This window comes from Girardinichthys multiradiatus, chromosome 9 (assembly GCF_021462225.1).
Source record: "Girardinichthys multiradiatus isolate DD_20200921_A chromosome 9, DD_fGirMul_XY1, whole genome shotgun sequence".
Taxonomy (NCBI): Eukaryota; Metazoa; Chordata; class Actinopteri; order Cyprinodontiformes; family Goodeidae; genus Girardinichthys; species Girardinichthys multiradiatus.
The window spans coordinates 3,559,968-3,573,899 of NC_061802.1; the positions used below are offsets into that span (position 1 = coordinate 3,559,968).

General features: G+C 41.7%; 1 protein-coding gene across 1 annotated transcript in view; it reads left to right on the top strand.

Annotated features, from left to right (window-relative positions):
- Positions 1 to 3,239: 3,239 nt before the first annotated feature.
- The window catches only part of LOC124873943 (ephrin-A2-like), a 147,378-nt gene continuing 136,685 nt past the window's right edge, over positions 3,240 to 13,932 (top strand). The window contains exon 1 of the mRNA XM_047375020.1: positions 3,240 to 4,221. Coding sequence (XP_047230976.1) covers positions 4,040 to 4,221 — 182 coding nt within the window. The 5' untranslated portion in view covers positions 3,240 to 4,039. The remainder of the gene's footprint in view (positions 4,222 to 13,932) is intronic.

Consider the following 13,932-nt stretch of genomic DNA (forward strand, 5'->3'; position numbering starts at 1 on the left):
TAACTGAAACAAATTTTCCAACCAATACTAAGACTCAGAGTCAGTCAAGAGGAAGGCCATCTAAACCATGCATATAGAACAGAACAGAATGTAATTGAATAGAATATTATGTGCCTTCTTTTATTCATTAAACAAACAATATGTAAAAATGAATTTATTAGCTGAGGGAAAAGTTAGGACACCCTAGCCCCCCTTGGCTGAAATGTTTTCAATCCTAATTATTTCACATGACTGTGTGAAATTAACAAATAAAACCTCAGACAATATTTACATTTTTAGGTTAAAATAGCATTTTAAATGGCAATTTAAATGTAGTAGTCTATATAATACAATATTCTAAGGGGCGATGCTTTCATTTCTGAAAACAAAGTGGAACATGCTGGCCAGACTTTGCTTTTAAATCAGTCAAACTCGTTCTCGTCGTCTTACGCTTATCCAGGACCGGGTCGCGGGGTGCAGCAGACTCAGCAGAGACGCCCAGACGTCCCTCTCCCCAGACACCTCCTCCAGCTCCTCCGGGTGGAGCCCAAGGCGTTCCCAGGCCAGCCGAGAGACATAGTCCCTCCAGCGTGTCCTGGGCCGTCCCCTGGGCCTCCTCCTGGTAGGACGTACCTGGAACACCTCCTGAGGAAGGCGTCCAGGAGGCATCCGGTATAGATGCCCGAGCCACCTCAACTGGCTCCTCTCGATGTGGAGGAGCAGCGGCTCTACTCCGAGCCCCTCCCGGATGACCGAGCTCCTCACCCTATCTCTAAGGGAGTGCCCGGCCACCCTACGGAGGAAGCTCATTTCAGCCGCTTGTGTCCGGGATCTCGTTCTTTCGGTCATGACCTAAAGCTTATGGCCATAGGTGAGGGTAGGAACGTAGACCGACTGGTAAATCGAGAGCTTCGCTTTTCGGCTCAGCTCTCTCTTCACCACAATGGACCGGCACAGCGTCCCCTTAACTGCGGCAGCCGCACCGATCCGTCTGTCGATCTCCCGCTCCATTCTTCCCTCACGCATGGACAAGACCCCGAGATACTTTAAACTCCTCCACTTGAGGCAGGAACTCCCCTCCAGCCTGAAGAGGACATGGCAACCTTTTCTGGTCGAGAACCATGGCCTCGGACTTGGAGGAGCGGATCTTCATCCCAGCCGCTTCACACTCACCTGTGAACCGCCCCAGCGCATGCTGTAGGTCTTGGCTAGAGGGGGCCAGCAGGACCACGTCATCTGCAAAAAGAAGAGACGAAATCCACTGGTCCCCAACTCAGACCCCCTTCGGCCCTTGGCTGCGTCTAGAAATCCTGTCCATAAAAGTTCTGAACAGGACCGGTGACAAAGGGCAGCCCTGCTGGAGTGCAACATGCACCGGGAACAGGTCCGACTTAGTGCCGGCAATGCGGACCAAACTCCTGCTCCGCTTGTACAGAGACCTAGTAAAGGGCCCCCGATTCCATACTTCTGGAGCACCCCCCACAGGGCATCATGAGGGACACAGTCAAATGTCTTCTCCAGGTCCACAAAATACATGTGGACCAGTTGGACAAACTCCCATAAACCCTTGAGTACCCTGTAGAGGGTATAGAGCTGGTCCGGTGTTCCATGGCCAGGACAAAAACCACACTGCTCCTCCTAAAGCCGAGGTTCGACTATCGGCGAGACAGCTGAGCTGGGGGGCAACAAGCAAACCCACCCCAGCCCGCCGCCTCTCCCCGTGGGCCACTCCAGAGTAGAAGAGAGTCCGGCCCCTCTCAAGGAGATGGGTTCCAGAGCCCACGCTGTGCGTGGAGGCGAGCCCAACTATTTCTAGTCGATATCTCTCGACCTCCCGCACAAGCTTAGGCTCCTTCCACCTTCGTCTGCCGCCCAATCCTCTTTGCACCGGTCCCTCACGGTTCCCCCTGCAGGTGGTGGGCCCACTGGGAGATGGCCTCGCGTCGCTCCTTCAGGCTTGGCCCGGCCAGGTCCCGCGAGGAGCAACCCAGCCACCAGGCACTCTCTGACGGGTCCCGACTCCAGGCCTGGCTCCAGGGTGGGATCCCGGCTCCGCCGTACTGGGCGACGTCATGTGCCTCGATCGTGTAGTCCTCATGAGGGGTTCTTGAACCATTCTTTGTCTGACCCATCACCTAGAGCCTGTTTGCCATGGGAGACCCTACCAGGGGCATTTAAGCCCCAGACAACATAGCCTCTAGGATAATTCGAGCACTCAAACCCCTCCACCACGTTAAGGTGGCGGTTCAAGGAGGGGATCAGTCAAACTCATAACGTGAAATCAACTTCTGCAATCTGTGGATGTTGCTTGAGGATGCCACAGTAGGAGTTGGTTCACAGAAAGTAGGATTTCTAATCTGCTCAAAAGAAAACAGTTTGTTTTATTCACATTTATTCCTCAGCAGAAACCCAACTAAACTATATACTGAGAACTGGTTTCTGAATAATTTAGCTACAAAAACTAAAAGAGAGTGGTTGATGAAGAGGAGCAAAGTGGACTAGAATGATTCCTTTTAATTTTCAGGTACCAAATAGATGTGAGGGGTTCCTCCACCAGAGGAGGACCGGACCTGGAAAGCTGTATCACCATCCTCCGCAACTGCCAAGCAGATTGACTTATGATGGGCCCAGTTGATCCAGTTTGCCCCCCAATGTTGGTTAAATCATACATGATCCAAATTATTTAAAAAAAAAAAGACATAGTTGAAAAATAAATGTACACAATAATGCCAAAAGTTTTTATTTGTCTACTTTTACATGTACATGTACATGAACCTTGATGACATCCTATTTTTAAACCATAAGGTTAATTTTGTTGATGGACCCCCTTCCCGGCAAAGGCAACTTGAACTATTCTGTAAACATCTTCCAGAAGGTTTATGAGTGTGTTCATTGTTAGATAAGAAAACCAGAACTGCAGCTTCCGCTCTAATTCATCCCACAGGTGTCCAGGATGGTTGAGGTCAAGACTCTGTGCAGGACAGTCAGGTTCCTCCACACCAAACTTTATACACCTGCAGCCATGGAAGTGATTGGAACACAACATAATTGATTGATTTGGTGCTGGAACCCAATACTTGTGGCTATATAGTGTAAGTCTGGCTTTTTCAAGTACATTTTTCTTAAATTAAAAAACTTCTGTATGAAAATCCAGTGTGGTTGGGCTCGTTCCCCGTGTTTCCGGATGGTAGGACCGCCTCTGTTCCAGGTTTTCACATTTTTGCAAAGGAGGTTCCGCCATTGGAGGGGGGCGGGGCGTCAAGCTTGGTGAATCAGAAGCCCCGCCCACCGGGACGCACCGGGAGCAGCAGTTTGCAGCTGAGCCGGTAATCAAACGCTCCTCGTGCAGCTGCGACTCAACTTTTCTCTTTGTTCCCGTGTGCACGGGTCGGTCCCGACCCGACCCGCTCAGTTTGGTTCGGTTCTGCTCCGCCTGTAGTAGCTCTAAAAGTTTGGGAGCGGAGGGAGCAGAAAAACACGGCTAGGAGCTGAACTTTCCCGAGCGGCTGCAGATAACCGGAGCGGCAGGGAGAATTTGGAGGAAGGTCGTTCTGGAGAGCTGCTCGGTGAGACTTCAGTTACATAAGAGCAAACATAAATCCTGAATGAGCTCCGAGCTCTGGCTTCAGCTCCAGACCCTGCGCGTAAATGTGCGACTGAGTTCAGTTCCCAGCTGCAAGCAGGACGCATGGACGAACTGATTGACGCGGTTCTGACCCGGTTTTGACTGAGTGAAAATGAAACTTTGGAGCAAGTTGTCCTCCTGGATGCATGTTTGGAATATTTTGTTGACTTTAGAGAGGGATCTGCCTCCCCACGCATGAAGCCGTGCGTCCTGCAGCGGAATGAGATGGATGGTCTGCGCGGCTGCTGGGAAATGACCAGTTCAACTCTAAGCGGCAGAATGAAGCCAACCTGCTGTAAATAAGTGTTTGTATTGATCTCTGTGGATTTAAAGTGACTGAAGAACCTTTGAGCACCGAACCCCGAGAGGTTTTTCATGTGCTTCGGTTCTGGTTCTGGCTCACAACGCGCTCACAGCTGAACCGAAAAGACGCGGATGTTCGCCGGGACGCAGCGCGCTCCGCCGCAGGCGCTCATGGAGCGCTCCAGGCGGCCGCCGCTGCTGCTGCCGCCGCCGCTGCTGCTGCTCGGGCTGCTGCTGCGACTCTGCTGCGCCGTCACCGACGACCGCCTCATCTCCGACCGCTACGCGGTCTATTGGAACAGCTCCAACCCCAGGTAAGACCCGAACCGGACAGGCGTAGAAAGGCCGGATTGGTCCTCCAATCCAAACTGTTCCCAGTTTTCTTTGCGCTCTCAGGAGGACCAGATTTGAATAATGAATGTGAACCTGAAGACCTCTGATCTGCTCTGAGTTCACATCCTATCAAAAACCTGAAGGAAGTATTAAACCTGAGTTAGACTGGAGAGGAAAAGTTTCCTCAAACACAGAATAAACCCAGTTGGAACGTGGAACATTAGGTTCTGCATGGCTCAGGAAAATGAAAAGCTTTACTTTCTGCAGCAGGATGAAGGCAGAGAGGTCCGTGAGCTGCAGGGTACATCAGAGGGTGCAGGGTTCCTGCAGCAGAGCATGAAACTCAGCTTTTAATGCAAATAACTTACAGATGTTAGAAACTGCAGCTCAGAAAGTGTTTTAGCTGAGATTTAAACATCTGATCCTGTTTGGGCTCCATGAGGAGCAGAACAATCAGTGAAGATGCTCCGCTTTTCAGCAAGAAGATCTTGTTTTGTGTTGAACCAGACTAGCTTCACGAACCTCAACAGTTCGCAGCTTCTCTGGGATTTCGATGAAATTACAGATATTATGCTGCTGCACATTATTTCCTTAGACTGTTTTTAGCTTCCAGCTCCATGTTCGAGTAAATGTCAGCCTTAAAGGTCACGCAACTTTTCAAAGGATGCAGACTTACACCAGATAGACCTTCTCTTCCAAGCATCACGAGTTCCTAAATCCATACTGAAATACGAGCATTTTTGAGGCCGAAAGCGGAGTTTGGGGAAAAGTAAAATGTTTTTTGCTTAGAAAAAGGAATGAAGCAATTTATCATAGAATAGTTGACAAATTAATTTGTTTTGTTGTAATTTTACAGTAATTAGTTGTTATTCTCGCCTTATCAGTTAATAACTCGATAAATCTTGGTGCTGAGCTGCTGGTCGGACAACGCAGGACATTTTCTTATTATTCTGGTCATTTTGACCAGAATTTCCAGGAAAAATTGTAATAATCTCTTCTGGAAATAATTTTGCTATTAGTTGATGAAGGCTGATAATGCATACAATATTACAATTTTTTTGCGTCACTGGTCCACGAGAAGAAAAAAACGACCTTGCTGCTTCGATGGGTCGAAAGTGACATCTTGTTTGATCCAAAAATCTAAAATATTTTAATTTTAAGAAATGTTACAGAAAAATCAATTGGACTCAGAAAAATCAAGCACTTTTTTTGCTATTTGTCATTTTTTAAAACATCGACATAAATATAATGAGCTGTTCTAGGAAACTGGTGCCAGAGATTATTTGGGTCAGTTAAATTTCATTTTTTGTGTCAAAATATAAAATGTTTTCCAGTTTCAGCCTTTCAGATGGGCGGCTTTTTTGTTGCTGTTTGTTAAGATGAATGTGTTTGGGTCTGAACTGTTGGTTCAGCGGAACATCTAAGGACGTTTTCATGGTTTGTGGGAAATTAAGTAAATTTTTCGGCCATGTTGTTCAGTAACTTGACTTTGATTCGGATCATCAAGACTGGCGTCCATATTAGCCACGTTTGTCGGTTTGAGAAACGATTCAGACTCCAGGTGTTTCCTGCTGCTTCAGCAAAAAAAAAAAAATAGTTTCCTTTGATTGCGAAAAACGTGTACAATTGTCTGGAACATTTGCAATCAGTATGTGACCTCTGACCTCCGCTGTATCCTTAGATTTCTCTGTTTTCTGTGCCTAGCAGCAGCGCGTTAGTCGCTCCAATTGGTTCCCCAGCTGTCCAATAGGAGGCGGCGGTGTTTGCGGATTATTGTGGTGTTGCAGGGTTATAATGTGAAGGTGTTACTAAGGAAAAATAATTTTTCTCTTGTCAGATTTTTTTACTTTTTGTTTTCAGTTGTTTCAAAATAAAAGCATGTAATGAGTCCAGCAGCAAGCTGGAGGGGAAAGTTTGATGTTGAGAGGTTCTACAGCAGGAAAAGCTGGTAAACGCCATCCTCATAAAGGGTTTGAGTGTGTGTGGTCCTCCAGATGTGAGCAGCAGCATCCTGAGTTTCCAGCTGCCTGATCATTTGTGTCCTTGTCATCTCTCCAGGTGAACGTCTCAGTTCCACAGAAAAACCACAGGAGAATGAATTTATTTGTATCAAGGGAAACATCAGTTAATCTATTACTGATGGAAGTTCATTAAACACCCAGAAATGATTTTCCGCCACCACCAATCTGCAGCAGGAAATCTGTTTTCTATTAAACGTCACACGGAGAATTTCAGGCTAGGAACCTTCTCATCCCGCTGTGACGGTTCTGTGGTTCAAGCTGATTAGGTTCGGGTTAGAGATTTTTTCCTTTAAAACACTATTCTGCCACTGGTTCTGTTCAAGCATGACCGAGAGATCCGTTTAGGTTTGCAGGGATGTTGATGTTGGCGTCCTGTCCGCTCTGAGCGATCACGGCAGCAACAGAACCTGAAGAATGGAGACGTTCGAGGTGTGGTTTCTACGTCTGAGATGTTTCCACACATGAAAAACGCTTCTGTAATTCTGATAAAAGCAACTTCACTGGAACATATAAGAAAAATTAGTAAAATTTCTGCTGAAATAGGAGAAAAACAGAAAACTAAATTTGGAGGAATTTGAATTTATTTTGGTTTTTAAATGAATATAAACTCATCAAATATTCTATAGTTTAAAAGACTTTAATTCTTAAAACAAAAATGTTGTCGTACATTTTTACAGGTTTTACTTTTTTGGTTTTGGATCATTTTGAAAAATGAATTTAATTTAAAATATATATATATTTTTGACATTTTAGGGACTAGATTTATTATTTTTCAGTTTTCTACATGAGGAAGAAAATACTTTTTTGAATGAGTTTTTTCATTTTAGTAATTTTAAACGGTTTCATGAGTTTATTTGTGTGTAGGAAAAAAAAATATGCGTCAAAACCAATGATGATGTCCTCCAGTATTTTTCTAAAATATTTTCTTAACACAGACTTGACCGTTTTAATTTCATTAAACTGAAAGATTTTGAGGAAAACCTCAACATTTATGGGTTAAATTTACGGAAGTATTAAATCGTGGAATTTCTTTTCACCGTTTCTTATCAATTTTAGGCTAAAACCTCCCGGATTACGTTGAATTTCAATCTAAATGTTTTAGGATAGACATATAAAAATGTTTTTAATTGTCTTGTTTTGTTTGAAGTGGAATAAAGTGAGCACAGAAAATCAGAAAAAATATAAGTATTAAATGGTTGAAAGACTGAATTAATTCCTCTAAATATTTGGAAATCAGGCCAGATTTTGCCAGAATAAAACACGATGACCTATGAAATGAGACGCTGTCTTTGTGCCTTTGACAGATTTCTGGATTTGATCGAAGGGAACCAACTTTCAAAAAGTGAGAAGTTTTCAGTAAATAGAATAAAAATATCCTTTTATTGTTGAAATCCAGGTGAACCAGCAGCAAAGCGGCAGATTAAATCCCGCAGATAGACACACAAACGTAGAAATATAAAAACAAAAAATAAAAATCAGTGGCTTTTTAAATTCAACCCGTGCTTTCTCATCCGGGTCAGTGTTCTGGTGCCTCTCCGGCCATATGTCCAAAAATGATGCGTTCAGGGAATGCACTGGAAAAAATTATTGGAAATTTTTTTTTCGACTCAACAATTTGCTTTGACACTTAAACTCACTGTTTTAACAGAAACCTTTGTGAGATGTAAGTTTTTAGAGGAGCTGATGTGACTCCCGTTATTGTTACGGAGCGGCTTTATGATGCAAAACTCAACTGTAGCCTAAAATCTGACGAAGAAAAACCCAAATCAGGACCGGATGAGCTGCTGATGAGCTGGAAGCTCTTCGTTTTCTTGCTGAAATTGTTGCTCAGATACATTCAGATAAACTAAAACCATCAGCTTTGCTGTTTTCTGACTTTTGCAAGCAAACCAAACAGTTAACAGGAAAATAATAAGCCGCAGATTTCAGAAAGTACCTTAAATCAGCTATCACTGACTTTAAACATACTATTTTTGTCTGCAAATGTTTCTAGTTTGCACAAATAAAATATTTTTCCAAACACTTTAAAAATTAATAACCTCTGCAGCCTAGAACACACCAACTGATACAGAAGCTGTTTGTTTTATGGCTGCATGTAATTCTTATTTAAAGATGTATTATTTATCGTACTGATACATTTGATTGAAAGTGTTTTGACATAAACATTGATTTAAAATCAAAGTATTTGTCTGTTGATTGCTGGTGACCTTTGACCTTGGCTCTTCGGCAAATTTTTTGATACTTTCTATGCGTCTCACTCTGATTGGCTGGTTGTCGGTGCTGATCTTTGAGCAGCTCGTAGTGTTTTCGTGATTTTTGGTTCGTGCCTTGCTTGCTGCAGCAGTCGTCTTCTCAGGTTGGATGGTTTCTCTCTGGCTTCCTGTGGACTCCAACTGAGGCACGTTTTGGTTAGAAATGCCACTTTTCTTTCTTCATGTACAGAAATCTGTTTCCACTTATAAAAAAAATGTATACATACAAGAATTTATATATATATAAAAAAGTTATAGTTTCTGCTCCCAACATTTTGGCTTTTTAAACTGTAAAATGTTTGAATCTGTTCTAAAAAACGCTTGATTTTGGGAAAGTTTATTTTACTAAATTGAAAAAGAGAAAGAGCTTCATCTAAACGATACTGATCACTTCTTATCCTGTCTATGATGGCTGCAGCCACCACTCAGTCTTTCATCTGATACATGTTTACATTGTGTTAATTAAATCTTTCTGACCTTGTTTTTTGTCTCATCCAAAGTGTAAATTTATTTATTTTGTTGCTGCCTCTGGACACCTTCAGATCGCTGCAATTGGATTACCAAAGTAATTAAGAACATTAAATGCAAAAAATTGTAAACGATTCTCTTTTCATTTTTTTTTCCACACTTTTTTGTATTTCAGTAAACATGCAAACCATCCGCTTCACTTCTAATTTCTCTACTCATCCATTTGCCTCCATTTTTCCGTCCTCTTGCCCCCTTTTTCTTTTAGGGATGCGATGTTCATCTAGGCATCAAAATGGCCCCCAGCTTTTTGGTTGAAGGTCTTCACAACCTGCCCCAACAATAAACAAGGTCACAGTGTGGCTGTAAAATGGAGGAAAACCATCAAACTGATGGAGTCTGGATCAGGCGTTGATTAAAAATCAAAATAATTCTGTTTGTGGATATGATCGCTACCATAGCTGCATCTTTGTCTTTATTTGCTTGAAGCTGAGCAGCAGAGAGGTCCTTGGATCTTGATCCAAGGTTAACATCTGAAGTTAGATCATGGTGTTCTTTCTTGTTCTTGATTTCTTTCCTCTTCCTCATTGATTGTGTCAGACATCCAGTCTCCTGTATTATCACGCTACAGATAATCTACATCAGCATCATTCTCTGCTGTTTACCTGGTAACCTCGATGAAAGAGTCATGTCTTTTTAGTACTGATGCGCTGAAACGGATCCGTCAGTTTTCTCATAATTTGTTTGTTTAAAAAAAGTTATTCTTTCATTTTTGCATGAAAACAAAGGTTTTCCAGTATTTCTTTAATATTTAAAACATAAAGAAATTGTAACAAAGTTTGAGAAAATTGGAGTCTGCGTGTTGGACTTTAAGGACACCGTGTCTAGGAAAATCAGCCATCCCGGTGGCTCCAGGTGGCCCCCGGTCTTGCACAAAGGTCATATGTATAATATGCATAATATTTTTAATTCATGTATTTAAAAGAAGAAAGACAAAGCTTCAATGATTTGTCACATTTATTAATATGCTTTCTTTTGTCCTTCATGATGACCCTTTTGAATATCTGTCACTCAGTCCAGGCCCCGCCCCCAGATTTTGCCATGTGTACATATTTAAAAAAAATGTAATTATATTTTGTCCTTTTAAATTATGAAAATTTGTGGGAGACAAGAAAGGCATCTTTTAATACATAAAAATCTTTTAATTTTATTTAACCAGGTAAAACCTAATTGAAATTATAAATCTGTTTTCCAAGAGGGACCAGGCAAAAACTTTGCTTTATAAGAAGACGTACACTTCCAACTTCTTCAATAAATTAAACCTGTGAAATCTTTTTTTTTTGGGGTTTGCAACCCTTATTAGCGGCACATTTAAAAAACTTTCTGGAGGCGTCCTCCTAGGACCACTAGGATTTCCTGATTGGTGGACCTCTATTGATCAGATCTCTTGACCAATAAGCATAAGCTTGGGTTTCCAAGGGTGTTCTTTTTTACTTCCCCAAACAATCATTAACTTGGCGTCAGGATTGGGCTAATTTGTTTTTTAGCAGAATCAGCTTTATTTGCCAAGTTTTTGGGACACCACCAAGGAATTTGACTTTGGTTCCCCTTTCTCTCTCTCAATGAGGACAAATACTCCAGAAATATAAAGGGAAATAAAATGTTTTGTAAATATGCGTATATATAAAGTGTTTTTATTATAGCGAAAGACGTGGTTGTATTATTGCAAATATACGTGGTATCAATCTAGGAACTCTAACTGTTAAGTGTTCATCAGAGACATATTCAAGGGAAAGAAACTGTCTCTGTGGTTCTCTGGGTTTTGCAAATGGCGGTCTGTAATGCGGACCTGAAGGTAAAAATCTAACCAGTTTGTCTGCAAGATGTGTTGGGTCTGCATAGATGTTAGCTGCCCTTTTCCTGACCCTTTTTAGTCTCCCCTGTTGACCAGTTCATGAATCTGTCTGGATTTCTAAATGCCATTTGCTCAGATAATCTTTTTCTGGTCCTACTGACTAATTGTAATCAGTTTAAACACAAGCCATCTATTAAAGGCAGCTATAATATTTAATGTTTTTCCTGTTTGTGTTCACAATAAAAGTTCAACTCTAAAAAAGGTAAATGAATTGCTGTGAAATATTTATACCCCTGCTAAAAGAATTTAGCCTGAACAGAGAGAAGTCATTAGTGAAACAGTGTGGTTTTGAGTCAGAACGGCAGTGAAGAAAGAAATGCATTCACGAGTAAAACTTATGAATATCGAATATTTCTTCGTAAGGGTTTCTGTTAGCCATGTCAATGTTTGAATCGGTTTCCACGCTTTGGGAACCAGTAACTGTTGGGCTAAATCCCGATCTCACACACTCTTTGCTTTTTTTAGCAATGTCTGTCAAAACAAAATTCCTGTTTTTTTAAATGGTCAGATGACACAATGAGAAAGCTTTTCCCCCCTCTCATAATTCCACTCGGCTCAGGTTTTAGCGCGGCTCTCTGCTGGAGGCCCGGCTGCTTCCCCACCTGATTTTTATTTAAATGTTCCTGTAAGTAGCTGACTGCCTGTCTGTGGTTTGTGTTTAGTGAAGCCTGCTTTCAGTGTTCCTATTTTCTGTTTTAATCCAGTCTGGTCTCATTTATTCTGTCAGTGAGTCATTTCACTAATGTCAACATCTTTCTGGCAACAGAAAGATAATTGTAAACATATTAACGATTTAAAAAAAGCAAACTGACACAGGATGTGTTTTAATATCAAAAACTGTTTCCATTCATACATCTACTTATGTAGGACCATTTGGTCTCTAAAATGCCAGAAAATAATAAAATATTGAATTGCTTTCACAGCAAACCTTTGGAATGCTTTGTACCTTGCCAGAGTCCGGTTTCCTGAACAGATAACGCCAGCATGAACCAATCTTGGACCCTGAAATGGACCAGAGAATCGTACCCTGGTTACAATTGCCGGTCTCGGCACGGTTTATCTGGACCCTGGAGCGGTTTGCTTGCAGTGTGAATGCCTGCCGTTCCCAGCATACCATACATACATGTGACTAAGAGTAGCACAGGTGAGTAGAACAAGAAAAACAACCTAAGAGCACAAAGATGAAAGATTTTGAAAATGTTTATTTTATTTTTTTTTCAAAAAAACATTTTACTGATTACACCTGTTAGCTAATTATCAGACTTATGTGATTAATTATTCAGTTTTACAATAAAAAAAATTGACAGGTCTGATGGCCTTGCATGAAAAGTACAGTCTTGTCATAAATATATTTTAAAACATCAAAGTGAAACAATTTATTTTTAATTTTTCATCAAACTTAAGGAATAATACTCTACAATAAACAGCCCCCTATTGGACTGTTTGGACCACTGCTGGTCAAAGGACAGAATTCAGAGCTGTTTACATTCAACTAAATGTTTTACTTTATTTTTGTATATTACAAACCAAAATCTTGTTTATCAGTGGCAGCATTCAACTCTGTTCACATAAATCTTTATTAGAGCTCTTTCACGCTGGATGATTGGAACTAAGAAGCCAGAACATAGATGGTGTTGTCAGGGTTTTGGTAAGGTCGTATGATGGAGTGTGAGCATTCCCTAGGGTCATGCTTCAAGGCTCCCGTAGTGAGGTCGTGGTGGTTTGTTATTTCGGTGGCAGCATTTCAGGGTGGAGGGTAGGGGAGTGTGCTGACGGCTGTGGCAGCATATCCATGATGTTGAGCCTGAATCCCTTCAGGAATCTGAACCCAGAGCACAGATGTGAGACCCATGAAGGTACCATTTTGTTAGAGGGGCGTGATATTTTAGGGGAACGTCGTGATGGTGGGCATGCCCGCAGGATTATTACGAAAGCGTGCCCGGGACATGGGAAAATATGAAAAAAACATGGAACTGGAGCAATAGCACGATTACCCTGAGGAAGGGTAGGTTAACCAAATTAGGTCAAGTGGTTCATGGATATCAGGGTGGAGTCTTCATCCAGTGGAAAGGACCCCTTATCTACAAGAGGTAAAAAGCTCAGCTGAGAAACAGAAAAGATGTTGGTTCTATAAACTTGAGTTCTAAAAATTAGAAAATCATTTACCTTTTAACTGAAGGTTAAAAGATTGGAATATTTTTTATTAAAATGTAAAAATAAAATTCTGAATAATAGAACGTTACAAAGTGTTTAAAATGTTGAACTGAAGTAGCTCTTCACTCAGAGGGAAGCGTTTAGTCTGGATGTAACTTTACAGACCATTGTTGGGTTATTAAATGATTCTGTTTGAAAGAAGCTAGAACATCTTTAATAGGTAATTAATGACCAAAGCGGTGACATCACAAGTGGTTTTTTTCAGGCAGTCTCTGGAGCGTCTGACGGTACCAACTGCTCCCCCCCCCCACACACACACACACACACTAAATAGACTCATGTGACTCATTCACTGATCTAATTCGGAGCGCACAAAACGCTAGCAACCATGCATCAGAAAAGTGACGTAAGAGAAAGAGAAAGAGAAAGAGAAGGAAAAACTGAAAAACAGAAAAATTTAAGAAAAGAAAAAAGGAAGTAAATGAAAAAGAGAAGAAAGAAAATTGACGAAGTTCAGTGGCAATACCTGTTCATACCTGGAGGTGGCATTTTGTTTTTGTGTTGTCTGTAGGGGTCACCGTTTTAATGAGAAACCTCTCAGGTTCAATATTAAATCCAAAGAACGCTCCGTAGCACAAAAGACCTGATTCTTAACGAGTCTCGATGGTTGCACATCGTCTGCAGTAAAAATGTCAATGAACTTTTTAATTACCGTATTTTCCGCACTATAAGGCGCACCGGATTATAAGGCGCACCTTCAATGAATGGCCTATTTTAGAACTGTTTTCATATATAGGGCGCACCGGATTATAAGGCGCATAGAATAGAAGCTACTGCAGTCAAACGTTTGACTGGGGTTGCGTTATGCATCCACTAGATGGAGCT